The 26,545-nt window shown below is 42.4% G+C and overlaps 1 protein-coding gene and 1 pseudogene across 2 annotated transcripts; one reads left to right on the forward strand and one right to left on the reverse strand.

Annotated features, from left to right (window-relative positions):
* Window positions 1-26,545, forward strand: part of LOC110331130 — a 182,064-nt pseudogene that overhangs the window by 144,121 nt on the left and 11,398 nt on the right.
* Window positions 16,700-23,780, reverse strand: LOC110331294 (olfactory receptor 2AK2-like). Of its 2 annotated transcripts, XM_021211777.1 has the most exons (2): window positions 23,735-23,780; window positions 16,757-17,679 (listed from the first exon to the last, which is right to left on the reverse strand). In XM_021211777.1, exons 1-2 carry the CDS (start codon window positions 23,778-23,780, stop codon window positions 16,757-16,759), a joined length of 969 nt encoding a protein of 322 aa, XP_021067436.1. The 2 variants fall into 2 exon arrangements, with proteins under 2 accessions (XP_021067437.1, XP_021067436.1); XM_021211778.1 differs by lacking the exon at window positions 23,735-23,780 and having other exon boundaries at window positions 16,700-17,734.

A 26,545-nucleotide genomic window follows, 5' to 3' on the forward strand; every position in this document is an offset into this window, starting at 1 on the left:
ACCACTTTTTCTGTGAGGTTCCATCTCTCCTGCCACTGGTGTGTGAAGACACATCCCAGTATGAGCATACAGTCCTCGTGAGTGGCCTTGTCATTCTGCTGCTCCCCTTCCTGGCCATCCTCGCTTCCTATGCTCGGGTGTTGGTTGTACTTCAGATGGGTTCGGGCAAGGGACAGAGTAGAGCTGTGTCCACCTGCTCCTCACACCTGACTGTGGCCAGCCTGTTTTATGTCACTGGGCTCTCCATGTACACCCAGCCACACTCCTTGCATTCTCCTGGAAGGGACAAAGTGGTGGCTGTGCTCTACTCAATCGTCACCCCTGTTCTGAACCCATTCATCTACAGCCTGAGGAACAAGGAGGTCATGTGGGGCGCTGAGGATTCAAATGGTGTGATAGAGATTTACATGGGGCTTTGGGATAGACTGATCTAAAGTTAGTCTTCGACACTCTCGGGAATGATTTCAGGATTGATATTCAGGTGGAAGCTTACCAGCTCGTCTCGCTGATTGAACAAGAACAGAACCTTTGCCCACACCGTGTTACACTGAGTTGATCGTTTGATCTGAATGTTGGCTCCTGGGGACACGGAAGGTCTTTGTCTCTGTCCCTGCCATCTCTGGCTACCCATCAGCCTAGGTTGGCTTTCCACTGAGCTTTCTTACGCTCTGCCCTGGTGCAAGGTACCATGGCTTCTCCAACTGTGGGATTCTATACAGTTGCTTGTTCTACACTTGCCTTCCACTTGCTCTGGAAGCCCCTTCTGCAGTTTGAGTATAGCTATACCTGTGCAGATATTTTACATAAATCTGGAATATTTTATCATTTTTTTGGTAGGCACAACAATTACATAAGAAAGTGTGTCTGTTTTTACAATGTGACATATTTTAAGGACAATTCTGAAAGAAACAGGGAGGGAGCCAACTTAATCCTTGCTTTGATACTTGTGTGACTATTACCATGAGAATATGATTTCTAAGCTCTCCTAAGCCGTTTAATGATGTCTTGCTGACTCCCTTTATTAATACCGCTTTCCAAAAGTCATTATGACTTTGTAATAAACATCATCAATGGATCTGTCTGACTGTATGCACTGTGTCTCTTTCCATGAACAATTTTATGGTAATCTCCCATGTTTATATTCATGTTGATCACCTATGCTAACTTATGATAAGGACATTAGATAAACAGACCCCAAATTGTTCTTCTTAGAAATCCATAGAAAATATCTGCATTTTGCCCATGGCTAATATACTATAAATTCTGAGAGCAATAATGTTATTTCAAGAAAATGTCTTAATATCTTTTAAAGAACAAGATTATATGTGTGTGTGCATGTGTATATATATATATATATATATATATATATATATATATATATATATATATATATATATATGTGTGTGTGTGTGTATATGTATATATATATATATATATATATATATATATATATATATATATGTGTGTGTGTATATATATATATATATATATATATATATATATATATATATATATATGTGTGTACATATATATCGGGTGGGGAAGAGCAGTGGCATAGTCATTAGTAGCACTGCTGCTCTTCCAGAGGACTTGAGTTCAAATCCCAGCACGCTTGTAAGGTATCTCACAATAGCTCCAACTCCAGGGTATCTGAGACCTCTGGCCTCCAGGAGTACTTACATGCATATATCATGGCCACACCCACACTTATACATAAATAAAGTAAAAACAATAAATGTTGTGAAATGTTTTAGAGATTCATTGTTGCTTCTTTGTATTTTTGGCAGTAATTAGAGTGACAATTTAAAAGACAATGGAAACACCTGTTCTGGCACTAATAAAAATTAATTGCATCTGTTGCCTATCTGTGGGATCCCAATCCCCTAACTGGGGCTGCCTTGTCTTGCCTCAGTGGGAAAGGATACACCTAGACCTGCATAGAGTTTATATACCAGGGTGCGAGGATACCCAGGGTCCACACACTCTCATAAGAGAAGAGGAAGGGAACATGGGAGGGATTTGTGAGGGGGGAAAAGGAGGGAGTAGTCTGGATGTAAAATGAATAAATAAATGGGCAAAAAGAATGCATTTCACAATTTGTATTTGCACATGTGTGGATATAAGTAATTATATACACATTTTATATGCTATATATGAGTACATACATTTCTGTAACAGTAATAATGAAAGGAGAGAATCAAATTGAACATGGGAAATGTGGATGCAGTTTTGAGGAGTAGAGGGAGGAGGAAAAGTCATATTACTCTCTTCCACTTAAAAATACAGTAAAATTTTAAAGTGAAAGGGAACATAGCCAGAGATACCCTACAGAGGAGAAAATCATGCTTGCAAAAGACCTGGGTTATTTAATAGAAATCTAAGTGTCAGGCACAGGATACTATGGGATTGTGATAGGCAGCCTATTTTGGTTGAAGGAGGCTTGCTCCGGCGACCCAGTAGAAAACTCTACAAGGAACAGAAAAGCGAGCCACATTCCCGGAGTCAGGTGCCTGACACCATAGAGCCCCAAACTCCATAATTCTGTGACTACGAATCATGCAGACAATGTCCCAAGTTTCTGGCATTCTGGCTAGACTCCACCTCCACAGTTACCTGACTATAGCCAGGTATGCTCCTCCCCACTATAAAAGGAGCTGCTTGGCCCCTCCTCGCTCTCTTTAGCCCTCATCTTTCTTACTCTCTTCTCTAGCCCTCCTTCTCTCTCTCCCTCCTCCCTTTCTCCATGTGGCCATGGCTGCCCCCCTCTCTCTACCTTTTTTCTTTCTCTATGTCTTTCTACAATAAAGCTCTAAAACCATAGACTGTCTCTGCTCATCAAGGCCTGTCATGCTTGAACGATGAGATAGTCTAACCCATCTAACCTCTCATCTAACCTCCTGCTGGAAGGATTTCCTGCCCTTCAGCTACCTACCAGGCCAAAGACTCTTATCTGATTGGGAACCACACAGTGCTTCCCCCTCTCTCTCCGACCTCTCCTCCCTTTGGCCCAGGGCTGACTGAGCCACCCCCAGGGTCCACATTCTGTTCTCAGCTCTTCTGTGGTGTCCAGCAGTGTCTGGGATGCCTGAGACTGAGAACCTGGTACCTAGGACTGCTCCTTGTCCACCACTTGCTGAGCTGGGGGTTCAGTGGCTTCACACAGCCAGACACCCACCGAGGCCCGCATGGAAAGCGTGCAGCAGTCCTTCCATGTCTGCCTGCCCAGAGTACCGGAACTCTGGCTGGACTCAGGTTCTCTCCCACTCTCCCTTTATTTCCCCAGTGCCCAATGCCCCGCAGGATACCTCCCGCAAACTGTCTTAGTGAGTTTTCTATTTCTGTGACAAAGCACCATGACTGTCACTGGAGAGATGGCTCAGTGGTTAAGACCATGTTCTGTTCTTTCAAAGGATCTGGGTTCAATTTCCAGCTCACAACTGCCTATAACTTTATATCCAAGGTACTTGACATCTTCCCACCAATGTAGATAAAATAAAAGTAAAAAAAAAATATGAATTGCATCCTCTATGAGAGGCTCACGTTTGCTGTTTTATTTTCTTGTTGTTAATGTAATCCATAAACTCATGCTAAACTGAAGGACTGAGGTTGCTGAGTGTCCTCGATATTCTCACCTCATGTGTCCTCCATTGCTGTGATTCGAGGGTGATCTGTCCCTAGAGATCCTATATTTGAATCTTTAGTCCCCAGTGAATGATGTTTGGGTAGATTTGGAACCTTTATGATATGTAGCCTCAGTGAACTGGGTCACTAGGGTGGGTCCTGAGGTTGTGGACCCTGGCCCCACTTCCTGTCCTGTGTTCTGATTCCTGAGTGCAGCTGTAATGTGATCAGCCAGCCTCTTGTCCAAACCACCATGCAGCCTTGCCAACTGCCACCTCTTCACCATCTTCCTGCCCATATTCCTCTGGGATTGCAAACCAAGAAACTTTCTCAAGGTGTTTTCTTCGAGGTAGTTTATCACAGTACCAAGAAAAGAACATAGTACAGAAATTGATACCAACTACCAAAGCCCTTGCTGGGAAAAACCTGACCATGCAGTTGGAAAATGGATGTGGTTCAAGGGGCACTGAAGTGACTTCTGACTAGAATGGAGAATTTAGTTCTTTAGGATAGAAAAACTCCAGTGTGTTGGAAGCAGAACTTAGTGCACCATTTGTTAGAAGCTCAGAGACAAGAACATTGAGAGAAATGTATGCAGTGCGCACCTAACTTATGACATTTCAGAGGAGAACAAAATAAAAATCTACCAGGAAGTAGATAGACCACAGTCATTCATATATTTTGGCCAAGAAGCTGGCTTCATTATGCCCATGTCCTGAGAACTTGAGTGATGTCAGATGTACAGGTGATTAACTAATTGGGTTGGCAGAGGATAGGTGTGAGAACAAACTTAAAGTTTAGATAATGTACACACAGAGAAGCAGCTGTAGTTGTTGAAGAAGTTAGTGCCATGAAACTTGGTGCTTGGCGCAGTGACAATGAGAAAGTATCTTGATGGCAAGTCCCCACCCATCAAAGGCCCCAACATGTAAAGATGCAAGTTCACATGAAGCAAGAAAGGCTGAACTGAGTTTTTGCTCCTTTGTCGCGACCGGCCTTGACCAGCAAGAACGACGAGACGCCTGAGATCCTTCTCAACAGCACTTTATTCAGGAAAGCCTTTCATGATGCTACGGGGACACTAATGGACTAGCAAGGCCACCCTATATACTAAAGCATTTACTGCCCAGGTGCTCTGTGTCTTATTGTTGCCACGGGATAGGCTAAAGCAAGAATNACTTCAATAACATAAGGCTGGGCAAAGAGGACTTGTGCTGAGTCATTATTATTATCAGATGGGCAGTGGAAGCCAGCGCCATCCTATAATGGCAAATGATATGGCTCGCAACACTCCTTGACAGTAACTACCTAGAACATGCTTCCCCAGGGTCAGAACGGATGCAGCTCTGGTCAGGTGGGAGACAGTTCCAACAGGCTCTGTGTCAAGCTGGCAGCAGACCTCGGCAGAATTGTCCACCTGGAGCTGTATTTGAAGGCATGAAAGAAGGACTGGGGAAGGGGCATGGAGAGCAGCTGAGGTCAGGCAATGTGTGGTGGGGTCCAAGTCCCTGTGAAGGTGAAGCCTAGGTTGCAATGGAGACCCCAGGATACTGGAGATGCAGAACTGTGGGGACATCTGTCAAGGATAACTGTGCACATGGTGATGAGCATGCCCAAAGGCCGAGGCTACATGTTACAGGTAGCCAAGCTGGGTTACCTAAGCCTTTGGAGCTTAGAGGATTTCAAGTCCTCAATAGCAGACATGGAACTACAGGATTCGGGTTTTCTCTGCAGGGATTTGATCTTGCTGTGGCCTGATCTTTCCTTAGTATGCCTTCAGTTCTGTCCTTTAGATGGAGAATATATATATATATATATATATATATATATATATATATATATATATTCCTTTATATACTGAAGATTTAAAAATATTATTTGTATATTTATGCACTTTACATCTCAATCAAAGCCCCCTCCTCCACTCCTCTCCTCACACAGTTCCTTTCCCCCATTCCTTCTCCCCTTCTCCTCTGAGAAAGGGGGTTACCCCTGGGTATCAATCTACCCTGACACATCAAGTCCCTGAAAGACTGGGCACATCCTCTCCCTCTGAGGTCAGACAAGACAACCCAGTTAAGGGAACACAATCCACAGACAGGCAACAGAGTTAGACACAGCCCCCTCTCTAATTGTTAGGGGACGCATATGAAGACTAAGTTGTATATGTGCTACATATGTGTGGGAGGCCTAGATCCATCCCGTAAATGATATTTGGTTGGTGGTTCAAACTCTGGGAGTCCCCAAGTATCCTGGTTAGTTGACCCTGTTGGTCTTACTGTGGAGTTCTTATGTTCTCCAGTTCCCTCCATCTTTCCTCCAATTCTCCACAAGACGTCCTTTAATATTTGACTGTGGGTCTCTTCATCTGTTTCAGTAAGCTGCTGGGTGGAGCCTCTCAGAGGGCTTCTATCCCAGGTCCCTGGCAAATCCTTGACATGCTCCTGCCACCCCCAGCTGGTGATTCTCCTGGACATCTCTCCACACCCAATCCTTTCCCATTCCTACCCCTTCTCCCTTCCCACCAAGTTCTCCTTGGTCCACATCCTTGCCAGCGTGTGCTGTCACTTGAGGTTTTGATCTAAGCCATTAAGTCTCTTGGCCATTGGAGATTTCTCTGTTGAGAGTTCTCTGTTTAGCTCTGTACCCTGCTTTTAATTGAGTTATTTGGTTTGTTGGTGTCTAAATTCTTAAGTTCTTTAAATAGCTTGGATACTTGTCTTCGGTTGGATGTCAGGCTGGTGAAAATCTTCCCATCCTGCAGACTACCATTTTGTCCTATTAATGATGTCCTTTGCCTTACAGAACTTTTCAGTTTCATGTGGTGCCCTTTGTTAATTGTTGGTCTCTGTGCCTGAGCTATGGGTGCTCTGTTCAGTATTTTTTTTTTCTTATGTACCAAAGAGCTCGAAGAGTATGACCTACTTCCTGTTCTATTAGATTTAGTGTATCTGGTTTTATGTTGAGCTCTTTGATCCACTTGGACTTGAGTTTTGTGTAGGGTGATGAATATGTATCTACTTGCATTCTTCTACAGGTGAAAATCCAGTTAGATCAGCACCATTTGTTGAAGATGCTTTCTTTTTTTTCTAGTGTATATTTTGTGGCTTTTTTGTTCATAACTATGTGTGTGTGGGTGTATTTATGAATTTTAATTTGATTCCATTGTTTCTATACCAATACCATACAGTTTTTATTACTATTGCTCTGTAGTACAGCTTTATATCAGGGATGGTGGTGATAACCACAGATGTTCTTTTATTGCATAGGCTTGTTTTGGATTTGGTCTGTGAGTATTTTAAAGAGTATTTTCCATCAATGCTCATAAGAGGAGTTTGTCTTAAATTCTATTTTTTTGTTGAGGCTGGATTTTAGTTTATCCAAATAAAGTTGAGAATTGCTCTTTCAACATCCATAAAAAACTGTGTATGAATACTGATGGGAATACCATTGAATCTGTATGTTTCTTTTGGTAAGATGGCCATTTTAACTGTTAACCATACTGATACATGAGCACAGGAGATCTTTCCACCTTCAGTATCTTCTTCTATTTCTTTCTACAGAAAATTGAAGTTCTGGTCTTTCGCTTAGATGGAGCTAAATTAAGATACTTTGTATAGTTTGTGGCTATTGTGATGGATGCTGGTTGCCTGACTTATTTTTCAGACTGTTCGTTGTCTCTTTAGTTAATTTTGTATCCAGTAACTTTCCTAAAGGTGTTTATCAACTTCAGCAGTTCTCTGGTAGAATTTTTGGGGTCACTAATGTATACTATCCTATCAGCTGTGAATAGTAATACTTTACCTTCTTCCTTTCCAGTTTGTATCCCTTTGCCCTCCTTTAGTTATCTTACTGCTCTGCCTAGAACTTTAAGTACCATATTGAACAGATATATATATATATATATATATATATATATATATATATATATATATATATANAGAGAGAGAGAGAGAGAGAGAGAGAGAGAGAGAGAGAGAGGACAGCCTTGTCCCTGATATTAAAGGAATTGCTTTAAAATCCTCTCCATTTAATTCAATGTTGGCTATTGGGTTGCTATATATTACCTTCATTGTGTCCTGTCTATGTATGTATCTTGAAACCCTTGATCCCTCCAAGACTTGTAACATAAAAGGATGCTGAATTTTGTCAAAGGCTTTTTCAGCATATAATGAGATGACCATGCAGGTTTTTCTCTTTCACTTAGTTGATATGGTGGATTTAGGTGATGGTATTTGATATAATGAACCACACCTGCATCCCTGGGATGAAGCCTAATTGATCATGATGGATGATACTTTTGATGTGTTCTTGGATTTGGTTTGTGAGTGTTTTATTGAGTATTTTTGAATCCATGTTCATAAGAGAAATTGGTCTGGAATCCTCTTTATTTGTTTAGTCTATGTGTAGTTTAGGTATCAGGGTGACTGTGGCTTCATAGAATGAGTTTGATAAAATTCCTTCTGTTTCTATTTTGTGGAATAGTTTGGGGAGTATCAGTATTAGCACTTCTTTGGAATTCTGGTAGTGTTCTATTCTAAAACCATCTGGACCTGGGCATTTTTTTGTAGTTGCTGGAGAATTTTAATGACTGCTTCTATTTCCTTAGAAGTTACAGGACTATTTAGGTAGTTTGCCTGGTCTTGATTTAATTCTGGTAAGTGGAATCTATCCTGAAAATCATCATTTCACTTAGATTTTCTAATTTTGTTGAGAACAGGCTTTTGAAGAAAAAAACATAATGATTACTTGAATTTCCTGTGTGTTGCTATGTCTCCATTTTCATTTATGATACTGTCTCTCTGCTTTTTAGTTAGTCTCCTTGATTTTCTCAAAGAACCAGAGCTTTGTTTCATTGATTCTTGTGTATTTCTTTTTGTTCTTATTGCTTTCAGTCCTGAGTTTGATTATTTCCTGCCATCTACTCCTCTTGGGTGTGTTTTCATTGTGTGTGTGTGTGTGTGTGTGTGTGTGTGTGTGTGTGTTCTAGAGTTTTAGAGGTGCTGTTAAGTAGCTAATATGAGATCTAACCAACTTATTTAAGAAGGCACTTAGTCCTATGAATTTTCCTCTTAGCACAACTTTTACTATATCTTATAAGCTTGGGTATGTTGTTCCTTCATTTTCATTGAATTTTAGAAAATATTTAATGTCTTTCCTATTTCTACCTTAACCTAGTAGCCATTGACTAGAAAGTTGTTCGGTTTCCGTGAGAATGTGTGCTTTCTGTTGTTTCCGTTGCTGTTGAAGTTCAGTGTTACTCCATGGTAATCTGATAAGATAGAAGGGATTGTCTTTATCTTCTTCTATTTGTTGGGGCTTGCTTTGTGACTTTATAGTCAATTTTGGAGAAGGTTCTGTGAGATGTTGAGAATAAAGTATATTCTTTTGTGTTTGGTTGAAATGTCCTGTAGATATCTGTTAGGTCCATTTGATTCATAATGTCAAGTAATTTCATAATTTCTCTGTTTAGTTTCTGTCTCAATGACATGCCCATTGGTGAGAGAGGGGTGTTGAAGTCTTCCACTATTAATGTGTGGGGTTTGGTGGGTCATTTAAGCTTTAGTAATGTTTCTTTTATGGATGTGGATGTCCTTGAATTTGGGGCATAGATGTTGAGAATTGAAACATCATCTTGGTGGTTTTCCTTTAATGACTATGAAGTGTCCCCCATCTCTTTGCTTGCCTTTGGTTAAAAGCCTATTTTATTAGATATTAGAATGGCTACTCCAGCTTATTTCTTGGGTCCTTTTGCTTGGAAACCCTTTTTCCAGACCTTTAGTCTAAGCTAATGTTTACCTTCGTTTCTGAGGTTTATTTCTTGCATGCAGCAGAATGACCGAACTTCTTTACACATTCACTCAGCTAGCCTGTGTCTTTCTAATTGAAGAATTGAGCCCATTGATCTTGAGAAACATTAATAACCAATGACTGTTAGTTCCTGTTATTTTGATGTTGGTAGTGGTCGTGTGTATGTGTGTATGTGTCTGTTTTTGAGAGAGAGAGAGAGAGAGAGAGAGAGAGAGAGAGAGAGAGAGAGAGAGAGAGAGAGAGTGTTTCTCTGTGTTTGCTGTTGTGGTATTATTAATTTTTTGTGTCCCTTGGATGTTGGAGTTTTTCTCTAGTATCTTCTATAGGGCTGGATTAGTGGAAAGATATTGTTTAAATTTGGTTTTGTCATGGAATATCTTATCTCCACCTATGGTGATTGAAAGTTTTGTTGGATATAGTAGTCTGGGCTGACATCTGTGGTCTCTTAAGGTCTGTAAGACATCTTCCCAGGACCTTCTGGACTTTAGAGTCTCTGTTGAGTTACCTGATAGGTCTGTCTTTATATGTTACTTGGCCTTTTCCCTTGCAGCTTTTAATAGTCTCTCTTAGTTCTGAACACTTAGTGTTCTGATTAGTATGTGGCAAGGGGATTTTCTTTTGTGGTCTAATCTATCTGGTACTCTGTAACCTTCTTGTATGTTTATGCCTGTCTCTTTCTTTAGGCTATGGAAATTACCTTCTGTGATTTTGTTGAAGTTATTGTCTGGGTTTTTTTTAGCTGAGAATCTTCTCCTTCTTCTAGGCCTATTATTCTTAGGTTTTGTTTTTACATAGTGTTCCAAATTTCCTGGATATTTTCTGTTAGAAAATTTTAGATTTTGCATCTTCTTTGACAGATATATTGCTTTCATCTATCATATCATCTATACCTGTGATTCTCTCTTCCATCTCTTTTATTCTATCAGTGACATGTGAACCTGTATTTCCTGTTCCCTTTCCCAGTTGTTGTTTTCATTATTACTTCTACATCAATTTTCAAGTCTTGAACAGTTTTGGTCATTTTCTTCACCAGTTTGATTGTATTTTACTGTATTTCTCTATGGGATTTATTTGTTTCCTCTTTAAAGGCCTCCATCATCTTCACAACAATAGATTTGAAGTCATTTTCTTATGATTCATGTATATGAGGGTGTCCAGGGCTTGCTGTAGTAGAATAGCTTGACGCTGGTGGTGACATAATTAATGCCCTCACTTTTGTTGATTGTTGTCTGGTTGTCCCTGGTGTTAGCAGGCTTGGTAGCCCCTGTTGGAGGCAGGGCTCTGGAACTACAGGGAGAGCTGGTCATTCCTGATGACAGCCAGCCCTGGGATTACAGGTAGAGCTGGTTGTCCCTCATGGCTTCAGGCTTTCAGGATTTGTATTCCCTGATGGCTTCCAGGTTCTAGTTGTCCTGGGTAGCAGCAGGCTTCGAGGGATGCAGGTACAGGTGGTGGCTCCTGATGGCTGCAGGCCTCCAGGTTTGCAGGTAGAGGTGTGGACTGTTTGGAATACAGAATATAAGGGCAGACCTCGTGGCTTCTGGAATTGCTGGGGGGCCCCATGAGCAGGGGATAGGATTGTAGGGATCTCATGTTGTTGTCCTGAGTAGCAGCAGGCCTCCTGGGATACAGACAGAACTGTGGTCCAGAGAATGGAGTGTAGATCTGGATTTGCAGGCAGGTGTGTGGACCACAAGATACAGCACAGAGAGGCTAGGGCAGGCCTTGAGACAATGTAGGTAATAATTTGGCTTTTTGGTTTTTATTAATAGGAAACCATGATTAAGAAATTTCCATGGGTTTCATGAGAGTCTGGATTTCGGGCTTTTCAACAGTTTGGGGACTGTGAAAGACTATGGGGACTCTGAAGCTGAACAAAATATGATTTATATTGAGATATGACCTATGAGAACCAGGTTGAAATGTAGAGGTTTTAATGAAGAATGTTTCCCCAAAGACTCACGTTTGAGTACCTGGTCCCCAGCTGGTTGAAGTGTTTCAAAAGATTGTGGAATCCTCATGAGGAAGTGCCTCACTGGAACAAGTGGGTCGTGTGTTGAGGGAGGGTCTCCTGACCTGTGTGTATTCAGATGCTGATTTCTATGCCCAGACATCCTGTTGCAGTTCAGAAATGGACATCTCCAGGATCTATGTTATCTGAAAAACATTTGACCATGACTGATTGGTTAATAAAAATCTGATCACCCAATTAGTTGTGCAGAAGAGAATATGACAGGATTTGCAATCCCCGGTCAGAGGTACCAAGGACAGAGGCAGACTAGAGAAGGACCATGGGGAGAAGAGGTGTAGAGAGACATCTGGAGAGAACAAGAGGATTTGCCATGAGGTAAGGATGAGAGAGCAGAGGAGGACACACATAGACCAGAGGGAGCCAGGGCACGACCAGATGCAGGTAAAGGGCATTCGTCTGGATATTATCAGCCTAGTCAGGGTAGACTAGCTCAGAACATGCCAGATTAGGCTTGCAGTTTTTTATTAAAAATACCAGGAGCTAAAACTGTCTGGAGCAGAGCATAGAAAAATACCAACAATGAATTGGTAGCAAAAGAGGTGTATTAAATTCCCCAAGAATTAGTACTACAGTAATGAGCTTTGGGGTTGTGTAGCTTGGCCACAGTTTCTGTTCTCTGCATCCTGAGTACAGCCTCTGGCCATACTAACGTGTTTTTCTTTCTGCTGCCATGTCTTTTCCACCTTGATGCTCTATATCCTTCTGGGGCTGTGAGCCAAAATACACCCTTCCGCCCTTAGGCTAGCATAATTGCCCTCTGAGAGGCTTCACCCAGCAGCTTACCGAAACAGATGAAGAGACCCACAGCCACCTTAAAACAAATTGGGGAGCCTCGTGAGGAGTTGAGGGAATGATGGAGGAACCCAGAAGTCATAAGAACTCCATAGTAATAACAACAGTGCCAACTAACCTGGACACTCGGGCACTCCCAGAGAATGAACCACCAACCATAGAGCATTCACTGGCTGGACCTAGACCTTGCACACATACATAGCACATGTGTCCCCTAACCAGTGGAGAGGGGGCTGTGCCTGATTCTGTTTCTTGCCTGTGGATTATATTCTCTTAACTGGGCTGTCTTGTCTGACCTTGGTGGGAGGATGAGAACAGTCTGTCAGTGACTTGGTGTGTCAGGGTAGGTTTGTACCCAGTAGGTGCTCCCCCTTCTTAGAGAAATCAGGAGGGAATGGGGGGGAAGGAACTGTCTGAGGGGGGAACAAGAGGTTAGGGTGGCCTTCATTGGGATGTAAAGTGAATAAGTAAATGTTTTAATCTCCAATATATAAAGGTATATGAAACATATTCCCCACCTAAAGGATAGGAATGAGGGCACAGTAAAGAAAGATCACACTACAGCATGATCAAAACCCAGCAAGAAAACAACAAAACCTGCAGTTCTATGTCTGGCATCTAGAACTTGAAACCCACTTTGTTCCAAAGGCTTAGGTAACCCCACTGCTCCAGCTTGGCTGCCTGTAGCACATGTCACCTCTACCTTGACCTGCTCCTCACCATATGCACAGTTATCTTTGTCAATGACCCACAGTTCTGCATCTCCAACATCCTGGGGTCTCCATTGCAATCTAGGCTTCACCTTCACAGCTGCATGCAGGGACTTGGACCCCACCATGCATCGCCTGACCTCAGCTGCTCTCCATGCCCCTCCCCCAGTCCGTCATCTTTCATGAGTCCTTCAAATTCAGTTCCTTGTGGACAGTTCTGCCAAGTAGTGTTGACAGCTTGACACAGAGCCTGACCACACTGTCTCCCACCTGACCAGAGCTGCATCCGTTCGGACCCTGGGGAAGCATCTCCTAGGGAATTGATGTCAAGGAGTAAAACCTCAGTTTAGCCTTTCTTGCTTCAAGTAATCTTGCATCTTCACACACTGGCGCCTATGATGGGTAGGGTTTTGACATCAAGACACTTTCTCATTGTCACTGTGCCTAGTACCAAGTTTCATGGCACTAACCTCTTCAACAACTACAGCTGCTTCCCTGTGTGTACATTCTCTAAACTTTAAACTTCCTCTCACACCTATCCTCTGCCAAGCCAATTGGTTAATCATCCATACATCTGACATCATTCAAGTTCTCAGGACATGGGCATAATGAAGCCAGAATCTTGGCCAAAATATCATGTGAATTGGTGGTATCTATGTACTTTCTGGTATAATTGTTTTTTCTCCTTAGAAATGTCATAAGCGAGCTGTCCACTGCCCACATTTCTCTCAGCATTCTTGTCTTTAAGCTTCGACCAAATGGTGCACTAAGTTCTGCTTCCAACACGCTGGGGCTTCTTTTTATCCTAAACAACTAAACTCTCCATTCTAGCCAGAAGTCATTTCCAGAGTTCCAAGAACTGCATGATCTGGTTTTTCCCATCAATCATCTGCCACATTGGTACCAATTTCTGTACTAATTTGTTTTCCTGCTGCTGTGATAAACTACCCCAATGAAAGCAACCTGAGAAATTTTCTTTGGCTTGCAGTCCCAGAGGAATACCACCACAAACATGGCGAGGGCATGAGAGCGGGCAGGGACTGCATGGTGGCTTGGGCAAGAGGCTGGCTGATCACATTACAGCTGCACCCAGGAAGCAGAGCACAGGACAGGAAGTAAGGCCAGGGTCCACAACCTCAGTACCCACCCTAGTGACCCAGTTCACTGAGGCTCCATATCATAAAGGGTCCAAATCTCCCCGGAAACCATTGCCACTGGGTATAGAGGGTTCAAATGCAGGATCTGTAGGGACAGATCACCCTGGAATCACAGCAATGGGGACACATGAGGTGAGAGTATTGAAGGTACTTAGCAACCTCAATTCTTCAGTTTAGCATGAGTTTATGGATTACATTAGCAATATGAAAATAAAACAGCAAAAGCAAGCCATTCATGGAGGATGCAATTCCTATTTTATAACATTTATTTTATTTGCATTTGTGGGAGGGTATCAAGTACCCTGGAAATAAAGTTTCAGGCAGTTGTGAGCTGTGATTTGGTGCTAGAAATTGAACCCAGATCCTTTGGAAGAACAGGAAGTGCGCTTAACCACTGAGCCATCTCTCCAGTGACAACCATGGTGTTTTGTCACAGAAATAAAAAGCTAAGACCGTTTGAGGAAGGTATCCTGTGCCTGACTCTTAGATTTCTATTAAATAACTCACGTCTTTTGCAAGCATGAATTTTCCCCTCTGTAGGGTATCTCTGGCTATATTCCCTTTCAGTTTAAAATTTCACTATATTTTTAAGTGAAATACAGTAATATTACATTTGCTCTTCTCTTTCTTCCCTCAAACTCTATCCACATTCACCAGTTTCAATTTGATTGTGTCCTTTTATTGATAATTATTGTTAGACACATGTATGTATCCATGTATAATATAATATAATATAATATATATATGCATAGCATATATACTATACCATATATGCACATAAAACTTGTGGAGTACATTATTTATTTCCATTAATTTATTTATTCAATTTACATTTGATTGCTGCTCCTCCCATTTTCTGCTCATACCATCCCTCCACTATCTCCCTTCCCCTTCTGAGCAGGTGGGGGCCACCTGGGTACCCCCTCACCCTGGCTCATCAAGTCTCAGCAGGGCAGGGTGCATCCTCTTCCCACTGAGGCAGGATAAGTCAGCCCAGTAAAGGGAGTGGGATCCCACTGAGAATAGATGCAATTCATTTTTATTACTTCTAAGAAGAGGTGTTTCTATGTGTCATCAAAATTATCACTCTAATAATTGGCACCAATTGCAAAGAAGCAACCGTGAATCTTTAAAATATTTCACACCATACATTACTATTAGTAGTATGTATGTATGTATGCATGTATGTATGTATGTATAAGTGTGTGTGTGGACATGGATACGTGCACATAAGTGCCCCTGGAGGACAGAGGCCTCAGATACTCGGGAGTTGGAGCTACAGACAGTTGTGAGATAACATACAAGGGTGCAGGGTTTGAACTCAAGTCCTCTGGAAGAGCAGCCAGTGCTACTAAGGGCTACACCAACACTCAAGCCCCACAACATATATATTTTAACACTGAGAAATACTTGTCATGTTACTTACACCAGTACTTTAGTGCATAGACGTTTTCATTTATTGGATCTAGGACTGCATGACAATAACTTGACTATTTGAAGAATTCAGGGGACCTAGAGAGATGGCTCAACTGTTAAAAGCACTGACTGCTCCTCCAGAGGAACCAGTTTTGATTCCCAGAATCCACATGGTGGCTCGCAAGCATCTGTAGTGTCAAATTAAAACAAAAACAAAGGCCAGTGATTGTTTTTATTTTTTTTTAATCTGTGGATGCTGGCATACAACATTATTCCCAAATCTAGTTTAATCCACATAGGGCCCTCTGGGATATATATATATATATATATATATATATATATATATATATTCCAGGAAAATTTCTTGAAATAACTTTATTGCTATCAGCATTTACTGTATTTTAGCCAAGGACAAAATATAGCAATTGATCATGATTTTTAAAGCATTACCGTTCTGAGTCTTCTTGTCCAAATATCTGTATCATAAGCGAGCGTGCCTGCTGAGAGATCCACATGCAGTTGTTCATGGGAAGAGACAGAGTGCATACTGACAGACTGATCCATTGATGATGTTTATTACAAAGCCACTGGTGAATTTTGTGGAAGTATATTGATAAAGGGAATCAGCAAGACATGGTTAAACAGTTTGGGAGAGCTTAGAAATCTTATTCAGGTGGTAATATTCACAGAAGCATCAAAGCCAGCATTAACTTCTCACCTTCCATATTTCTTTCAGAATTGTCCTTAAAACATGTCACAGTATAAAAACACACACACTTATATAATAGTTGCACCTGCAAAGAAAACCAGTAAAACATCCCAGATTTATGTAAAATATTTGCAAATGTACACCTGTACTCATAAACTGCAGAAAGAGCATCGAGAGAAAAAGATAGCCAGCCACTGTACTGACTACCACAGTCTGAGATCCTGGCATCAGGGCGGAAGGTGCTGTGGAAAGCCAAGACAGGCAGACAAGCAGCCAGAGATGCCAGGGCCAGAGCCAGGGCCCCTCAATCTCCTTCAGAGCCAACATTCAGATTTAAACCATCAACTCAGTGTGACACTGTGATTAAAGGATTGTGCTCATGTTCAGTCACTGAGAAAAGCTGAGGACCTTCTACCAGATTATGGATCCTGAAACTGTCCCAGGCAGTGTTCAAGACCAGCCTCCATATCAGTCCACAGGGTGACCCGAAGTCCCATGTAAATCTCCATCACCCCATTTGTCTCCTCAGCGCCCCCATGACCTCCTTGTTCCTCAGGCTGTAGATGAATGGGTTCAGAACAGGGGTGACGATTGAGTAGAGCACAGCCACCACTTTGTCCCTTCCAGGAGAATGCAAGGAGTGTGGCTGGGTATAGGTGCAGAGACCGGTGACATAGAACAGACTGGCAACGGTCAGATGTGAGGAGCAGGTGGACACAGCTCTACTCTGTCCCTGCCCTGAACCCATCTGGAATACAACAACCAACACCCGAGCATAGGAAGCTAGGATGGCCAGGAAGGGGAGCAACACAAGGACAAGGACACTCATGACAATCATATGCTCATATTGAGATGTGTCTTTACACACCAGTGGCAGGAGAGATGGAACCTCACAGAAAAAGTGGTTAACCATCCTAGATCCACAGAATGGAAGTTGAAACACATACACTGTGTGCGCTAAAGCATTGACAGAGCTGCTGCTCCAGGCACCTGCAACCATGGAGCAGCAGATCTTCCTGCTCATGAGCACAGGGTAGTGCAAGGGCCGGCAGATGGCTATATACCTGTCATAGGACATGAAGCCCAGCAGAAGAGCTTCACACCCAGCAAGACTCAAAAACATAAATACTTGGATTTCACATCCTAAAAAAGAAATGGCCTTGGTGTCTGAGAGGAAGTTAGCTGCCATCTTGGGCACAGTGGTGGAGATGTACATCATGTCGATGATGGAGAGCTGGCTGAGGAGGAAGTACATGGGGGTGTGGAGTCTTCGGTCCAGCCTGATGAGGAGGACCAGTGTGATGTTGCCTATGAGAGCCACTGCAAAGAGGATGGAGATGACTGTAAAGAGGAAGGTGTCCATGTGTCCATACTGGAAGAGACCAACCAAGGTGAAGCCTGTCCCGCAGCTGTGGTTTCCTGTCTCCATGGCTTAGACTGAACCATCAGAGCAGATGCACACTGGAAAGGGCGTGGTCTGTTTAGGACTGTCCTTGAGGATACATTTCTGGACTAGCTGTGGGGAACACTTCTATCCTTCTCTTAGACTTTCATCTATTGAAAAACGGTTCTTTTAGTTATTTTTATTCATTATAATTTTTGCAAAATAGGTAATAGTTACACATTCTAATGTAAGGCTTATGNTTCAGAGGGTGCATGTAGCATGCATGCATTAAGTCATGGGATCCCTTCTCTATCCCCTTCATTTCTCCTGGTCATTTCTCGTGTTTGAGGTCTGCAAGCTCTTCCTGATCAAGGTCTTCATGAATATGAACACCCAGAGCTCTTTCTAAGCGATTCATGTCACAATCACCTCTTTTACCAGAGAAAGGGCTTTTTAAAGGCTTAATGTTTTTTCAATACAATTTTGTGTAGCTCGTATTGGTTTTGGAGCACCATGTTGCCAAGGATAAAATCACAATCTTGTTATCCTCCTGCCTCTGCCTCCCATATGTTAGAATTACAAGTGTGCACTGCCACACCTACATTATGAAATACTGGATCAAACAAAGGTTTGCTGCAGGATACATGAACACTTTCCAGCTGAACTAAATCCCTAGTCCTGCATGCATTACTTGAACTCAACAAAGAATAAGTTAACAACTTGAAGTTTACCAAGCAACAAGTCAAAACACCATGTCAATAATGAGTAAATTACAATAAAAATGAATTTAAAAAACACTGAGAAACAGTTTGTCACACCACAATAAATGTCATGCTAAGCACATTGCAATGTCCTGCACCATAGCTCTAGGGTAGTGTTCCAGATCTATTTGCCTGAGGGGTCACAACTAAGACTAGCAGCATAAGTTCAGCCACACATAGCCCTGTCTACTTGAATTGTCAGCCAGCCTCAAACCTTACAGAGAGAGATGAGGTGATTCAGCATTTTTCTATCACAGATTCAGCAAGGACTCCACTATCAAAAAAATGAGCAGCAGCTTGGAGATGCCTCCATTACAGCACTGCCTTCTCTCAGATACACCAGGCACACAGGTCTGTGTCACTGGCCTGAATATTTAGTATGAATTTGAAGATAGATATTTCAGGCTTCTTCTATGGAATGGTTTAACGAGGACAGTAACTCATCGAGGCACCCAGGAACTGGAATATGGTGCAATTAGGGATATATAAACAGCAACCTCACAGGAAAGTTAAAAAAACAATCAAGTCAACAGTAGAATTAAATGTACTATAAATTATACAAATATTTACTGTATGCAGTGAATTAAAACCTTGCTATTTTAAAAGTATTTTAGAAATGCAATAGAATCTGCTGCATATCAGGAATATGGTGGAATAGAATTCTAGGATAACGTTAGTTTTAAACACTGAGGTCTAAACAAAAATGAGATGTGTTTCCATTCCCCAAGAAGGAACCTGTGAGTCTGCCTGGTCCTTCTCCTTCAGGGAAGAATTTGCTAGACTACATGCCTGTGCTCCCATGCAGGAACACTGAGCCTTAGCTCTCCTCCCTAAAACTCTGAGATAGTTACACACTTCAGAGCCTGGGTAACCCGGCTGCAGTCACTTTCTCAATGCACGTAGTTTTAAAGCAATGTCTAGAAATGCTTCTATCCTGGAGTGACTCTAAAACAGAACATGAGCCAAGAAGAAAAGGATGCAGTGTGCAGTACAGGCTGATGACTATCAGACGTACCTGAACCAGCAGGGGAGGATGAGTTGTGTCTAAACATTTCTCACTCAGTTCTGGTTCACAGAACTAGCTGCAGAGCTCCTTGACAGCTGAAGGAATGAGCCAGGAACCAAACTTCTGGTCTCCACCCACCTGAGCTTTGAACATGCCCCTTTCTTCCAGATTTCTAGGGATATGGGTTTTATGTCATATCCTAGGATAACCCATTCAATAATAACTCAACTCTGGTCAATACGGCCTCTTTGTTGCCGAAAAATCTTTTCTCTAGAAAGTTTATAGGGAAACAAACCTGCAAAGGCTAACTTCCTGAGAGTTCACCCCCACTGAGACACAGTTATTAGATAGTACACACATGCATTCCTTGATGACCTTTTAAATGAAATTATGGTATTTGTAATCATTTGTTTTACCAAACAGGAAAGGAAAGTGATGTGTTCTGAGGGATGTATTCACCTGAGCCAAGCCTTCTGAAGTAGAAAGGCTACACTCCCATGACATCTAATCTCAACCGTATTTTGGGAATTATGCCTGCTCTGTGAATTTGGAAGCTGTTCCTTTCGCCTTATATAAATAGACCTACAGTCAGCACTAAATCCTGAGTGGAAAGGAGAATTGAAATAAAAAAGCTGTCATTTTTCTATCCCTGGCAAATGCTTTGGATGTCTCCAAGGATCTGGCTACCTGATGAAGGTTGAGACTCGCAGGAGTTCTGTCTTAGACCTTCTGGGAAAACTAGTCTCTCATCCACAATTAAACACACTGTGACAGAATATGTGTTTCATTAGAAATGCTGTCTGCATTCCCTTTCAGAAAAGGATTCAAAATAGAGGTCAGAATTAATGCTCAAAAGTTTGTTTGAATTAGTAACAGTTACAATTGGAAATTTGAAAATTCTGGTTCTAATGTTTATGTGCGATACACACAGCTGCTTGTAAGTAATGATCTGAAAGGTATAGATGACTCAAAAGCAACTGTATGTTATTTTAGGAGTCGAATAACCTAGGCTTTGGTATGTTCCAGTCTCACAGCATCTACCCCTGAGAACCACTTGATACCTGAGGTAGACCCTAACTTCTCAGGGTCTCAGATACACTGAGATGCTGATACTTCATTGCATCCCGAGGAGAATGGATTGGGCTGTCTCTAAGTGCCCGCTTAATCTCTCCCCGCTGCAACCAAGTTATTTAATTGAAGGGAGTTGCAGTAAGATTGAATGGAATGAATGTCCTTGCACACTGAGGTGACATCAGTGACCCTTACTCAACTAGAAAATGAGAAAGAAGCAGGGACCTGGGCAGAGTGACAACTGGAGTTGGGATCCAGAGGAAGCCGATGTGGGTTCAGCCTGCCTCATAGGCAGCTGGCTCCTAGGTTCCTAGCGTGTGCACTATACAACACTTTATAACAGCGCCCATGGCAGGAATCTTCATTTACAGTGAATGCTAACTAAGGGTTTGGGCTGAAGATTTGTCTAGATGTGAAAAGGCAAGTAGATAGTTTTGCATCTCATCTTAAGAAGCAGAATATAAAGTAAATTGTGTTCTGAGGAGTCTCTCAACCCACTATGTGGAAAGCCCTAGGGTTTGTACAAGGGGTTTGGCAATGCTACAGAAGAAAATAGTCAGTAACAAATCCATGGACAGTGAGGTGGCTCAGCAGAGTTACAGCACTCACGAGGACCAGCACTGGCATCTCAGCACCCATGTACCAAGCCTGGTGTCCTGCTCCCACCTGTACCACAGCTCCTAGCTGGGCAGAGAGAGGAGGATGACTGGTGCTGGCTAGTCTAGTTTAGCTGACCAAACATTATTTGCAGGTTCAGGGAGAGGCTCTGCCTCAAAGGAGGAAGTGGAGAATGGTAGAAGTGGAAACATGACCATCTTCTGTCCTCCGTGTGTGTGTGTGTGTGTGTGTGTGTGTCTGTGTGTCTGTGTGTCTGTGTGTCTGTGTGTCTGTGTGTTGTGTGTGTTAGTATCTCTGTGTCATTGTGTCTATATGTGTGTTCATGCTTCCATACTCCTCTTCCCCAACATGTGTACATACATGAATATAGGCACACAAACACACAAATAAGTAAATGATACTTCCCAAAACAATAACCAATTGTGAAAATGAAAAAAATCACTACAGTAAAATGGAACCACTCAGAAAAAAATTGTTCCCAAAGGAATGAAGGACAGCATAAGTAGATTTCCTCTTCCTTGCAAATGCCTCAAAATAAATTTTCTAATTTTCTATCACAAGGTATATGCTGATAATATAAATATACTATGATAGACTCCAAATTGAGAATTGTTTATATGTTATTTCTTCTCCTAATGCTTTGATAAACTATCATGACAAAGCAGCCTATGGGAGGAATATTTCAGCTCATAGCCCCAGAAGGATATAGAGCATCAAGGTGGGGAAGACAGTGAGGCAGAAAAAGAAAGGATGTGGTATGTGCAGAAGGCTGTACTTAGGAAGCAAAGCAGAGGGCGGCTACACAACCCCGAAGCCCATTCCTATGGCACTAATTCTTTGGGGTTTTCTACACTCTTTTGCTCCCAAGTACTTGTTGGTATTTCTATGTTCTGCTCCAGCCAGTTATAGTCCCTTGTAATTTTAATAAAAGGCTGTAAGCCTAATCTGGCATGCTCTGAGCTTTTCTACCCTGACTAGGCTGCTAATTCCCAGACAAATGCTCTTTATCTGCATCTGGTCATGCCCTGGCTCCCTCTGGTCTATGTGTGTCCTCCTCTGCTCTCTCATCATTACCTCATGGCAAATCCTCTTGTTCTCTCCAGATGGTCTCTCTACACCTCTTCTCCTGGTCCTTTTCTAGTCTTCCTCTGTCTTGGTACCCCTGACCTGGGATTGCAAGTCCTGTCATATTGTTTTTTGTCTACCTAATTGTCTGATCAGAACTTTATTAATTAATCAGTGATGGTCAAGACAATTTTTATATAACAGAGACTGTAGATGGCTGACCATGACAGATTTCTGGGCATAGAAATCAGCATCCAGATACACATAGCATGAAACCATCCCCCACATTTTCCCAGTGTCCCACTTGTTCCAGTGAAGCTCTTCTTCATGAAGATTCCACAATCTTTTGAAACAGCGCCTCCATCTGGGGACCAGGTACATGAACATGTGAGCCTTTGGGGAACATTCCTCATTCAAACCTCCATATCCCATGCCCGGTTCTCATAGGCCATCTCTTGATGCAAAGTATATTTTACTTACCAACACAGTCCCCATAGTCTTTAACAGCCTCCAAACGGTTGAAAAGCCCAAAGTTAAGACTCTCATGAAAGCCAAGTCAATTTCTTAGTCATGGTTCCTTACTTAAAAAACTAAACTAAAAAGTCAATTTAATATCTCCAATACATCTAGGACTGCTCTGCCCTCTTTGCTTCATCTTATGGTCCACACCTCCACCTGCAAATCCACTCCATTCCCTGGGCCACAGCTCTGTCTGCATCCCAGCATGCCTGCTGTTAACCAAGACAACCAAGTGAAATCCCCAGACCCCAGTCCCCTGTTCACTGTGATCCCCAGAAATCCAAGAATCCATGAGGTCTGCCCTGTCCCCTCTACAATCCATTCAGTCCATACCTCCACCTACAATCCCAAATGTCTGCTGCCATCAGGGAGTACAAGACCTACCAACACCAGGGACACCCAAGTGGGAAAGGCCAAAGGAAGAACACAATCAAATTCCTTGGTGGCCTAGCGCTGAGGGGACTCCTGACCTTGCCTCTGCATGAATATGCTGAGGTGGGGTTGGGGAATCAGGGCAGGGGGGGGGAGGTTAAGCAGCCTGTGGCTCTTAAGGCAGAGAAGGACTAGGACCCAGACCCTCTGTCCTGGCTCTGCTCACTTGCTCAGGCCACACGCTGGCTGTGGTGGCTTTGTCCTTCAGCAGCATCACACCTAAAGGCTACTTTCTGATCAGTGCTTGCAAAGGGAGATACAGTAGTCTAGATTGGAACATTTTTTGGGTCATAAAGGTGCTCTTTGGGGTACAACATTGATTAAGGATGCCATCAAAGCTGCTACAGCAGCTGCAGACTTCACAGAGTGCGTGATGCTGCCTCCGGAGATGAATTGATGACCCTGGCTTATCAGTACATTGTCAAGACTGTGAACTTCAGACAGGATAGCAGTTACCTGCTGACTGGGGACAGGATAAACTGTTGTACATACACGACTTGAAAAACCTGAAGCAGAAACTAAGGAAATTCATGGTCACAATTCCAGTATTAAAAAGGCTCTGTGGTTCAATGAAGATAAACAGATCCTTTCAGCTGATGATAAAACTGTTTGGCTCTGGCATCATGCCACAAGACAGAAGTGAAATGTTAAAATGTAATATGTCTGTTAGCAGCATGGAATATATTCCTGAGGGAGAGATCTGGGTCATTACTTTTCACAGTGTAGTAAATCTGGATCCAATTAACTACTTTGAAGCTCCTGCAACCATCTATTCTGCATCTCTTCATCCGGAGAAGGAAGTTCTTGTTGGATGTGGAGAAGCTTTAAACTGTATAAGTACCTTTATAATAGTGGAGAAGAATTAGAATCCTACAAAGGTAACATTGGTTCCATTCGGTGTGAGATTCAGTCCTGATGGTGAACTCTATGCCAGTGGTTTGAAGATGGGACACTGAGATTTCAGCAAAGTGTGGTAGGAAAGACCTATTGTATGAGGAAATTTGTGCTTCCTGAGGAAGACAGAGGGAAACTGGCAAAGCCACAGATCGATTTCCAGAAACAGCAGAAGAAGTGCTGGAAGAAATTGCTTCAGAGAAAGCCTGAGCATCAAATGTATGCCGCAGATACCATATAGTTCATGGACTGAACAAGCAGGGACAAGCACCAGGCTTCAGAGTTACTCTCTGCCTTGGTCCCACATCAAACCTCTGTCAAGCCAATTAGTGCATTAGGTGTTCATCTGACATCACTAAGGACCTCAGGACATGGGCATAATGAAGGCAGACTCTTGGTCAAATATGCGAATGGCTGGGGTCTATCTACTTCCTAGTACAGTCTTTGTCCTCCTCTGAAATGTCATAAGCTAGGTGTCCACGGCCCACATTTCTCTCAAAGTCTTGTCTCTGAGCTTCCATCAAGTGCTGCACTGAGTTCTGCTTCCAGTACACTGAGGCTTTTGTATCCTAAGAGAACTAAATTCTCCATTCCAGGCAGAAGACACTACCAGAGTCCCCCAAACTGCATCGTCAGGTTTTCTCCATCAATGGTTCTGACACTTGGTACCAATTTCTGTATTGGTTTCCTTTCCTGGGGCTGTGACAAAATACCCTGATGGAAAAGCACCTCGAGGGAGCAAGTTTCTTGGTTTGCAGTCCCAGAGGAACATGGCCATGAGGATTGGGAAGACATGGAAGCCAGGCGGGGCTGCATGGTGGTTTGGATGGGACACTGGCCTGTCTAATTGCAGCCGCACTCAGGAAGCAGAGCACAGGATGGGAAGTGGGGCCAGGGTCCACATCCTAAAGGCCCACCCTAGTGACACACTTCACTGAGGCTCCATATGATAAATGGTCCAAATCTCCCTCCAAACCATTGCCACTGGGGATAGAGGGTTCAAATGCAGAATCTGTAGGACAGATCACCCTGGAGTCACAGCAACAGGGACACAGGAGGTGAGAGTGTTGAGGGTACTTAGCAACCTCAGTTCTTCAGTTTAGAGTGAGTTTATGGATCACATTAATGACAAGAAAATAAAACAGCAAAAGCAAGTCATTCATGGAGGACGCAATTTCTTTTTTCTTTTTTCTCTCATTTTAACTTTTCTTTTATCTGCATTGATGTGAGGGTGTGTCAAACACTCTGGAAATCAAGTTTCAGGCAGTTGTGAGCTGTGATTTGGTGCTAGAAATTGAACCCAGATCCTTTTGGAAAGACAGGAAGTGCTCTTAGCCATGAGCCATCTCTCCAGGGACAGTCATGGAGTTTTGTCACAGAAATAGAAAACTAAGACAGGTTGAGGGAGGTATCCTGTGCTTGACTCTTAGATTTCTATTAAGTAAGCCAGGTCTTTCNAGAGCACTATTTTTCTCCTCTGTATGGTATCTCTGGATAAATTCACTTTCACTTTAAAATTTCAATATATTTTTAAATAAAATATAGTAATATTACTTTTGCTTTTCTCTTTCTTCCCTCAAACTCTATCCACATTTACCAGTTTCAATTTGATAGCTTCCTTTCATTGATAATTATTGTCATGCACATGTATGTATTCATATGTAGTATGTAATATATAATGTACACACATGTATGCATATACAACTTGTGGAGTACATCCTTATTTCCATTAATTAATATATTTATTCAGTTTACATTTGATTGCTGCCCCCTCCCATTTCCTGCTCACAGGATCCCTCTACAATCCTGATTCCTCTTTTCCTCTGAGCATGTGGGGGACACGTGGATAACCCCTCACCCTGGTACATCAACTCTCTGCAAGGCAGGGTGCATCCTCTTCACACTGAGGCAGGATAAGTCAGCCCAGTAAGGGGGATGCGATGCCACACAGAGGCAATATATGTAATTCATTTGTATTAGTACCAAGCAGAGGTGTATCTGTGTGGCATTAAAATTATCACTCTAGTAGTTGGCACCAATTACAAAGAAGCAACAAGGAATATCTAACACATTTCACAAAATACATTATGATGATAATGATGATGATGCATAAGTGTGTGTGTAGACATGGCTATGTGCACATAAGTACTCCTGGACGACAGAGGCCTCAGATACCCTGGAGTTGGAGCTACAGATAGTTGTGAACTACCTTACGAGGGGGCTAGGATTTGAACTCAAGGCCTCTGGAAGAGCAGCCACGGCTACTGAAAGCCACGCCAATACTCAAGCCCCACAACATATATATTTTAACACCGAGAAATACTTGTCATGTTACTTACACCAGTACTTTAGTGCATAGAAGTTTTCATTTATTGGATGTAGGACTGCATGACAATAATTTGACTATTTGAAGAATTCAGGGGACATAGAGAGATGGCTCACCTGTTAAAAGCACTGACTGCTCCTCCAGAGGACCCAGGTTTGATTCCCAGGATCCACATGGTGGCTCACAAGCATCTGTAGTGTCAAACTAAAACAAAAACAAAG

Source organism: Mus pahari, chromosome 14 (genome assembly GCF_900095145.1).
Source record: "Mus pahari chromosome 14, PAHARI_EIJ_v1.1, whole genome shotgun sequence".
Taxonomy (NCBI): Eukaryota; Metazoa; Chordata; class Mammalia; order Rodentia; family Muridae; genus Mus; species Mus pahari.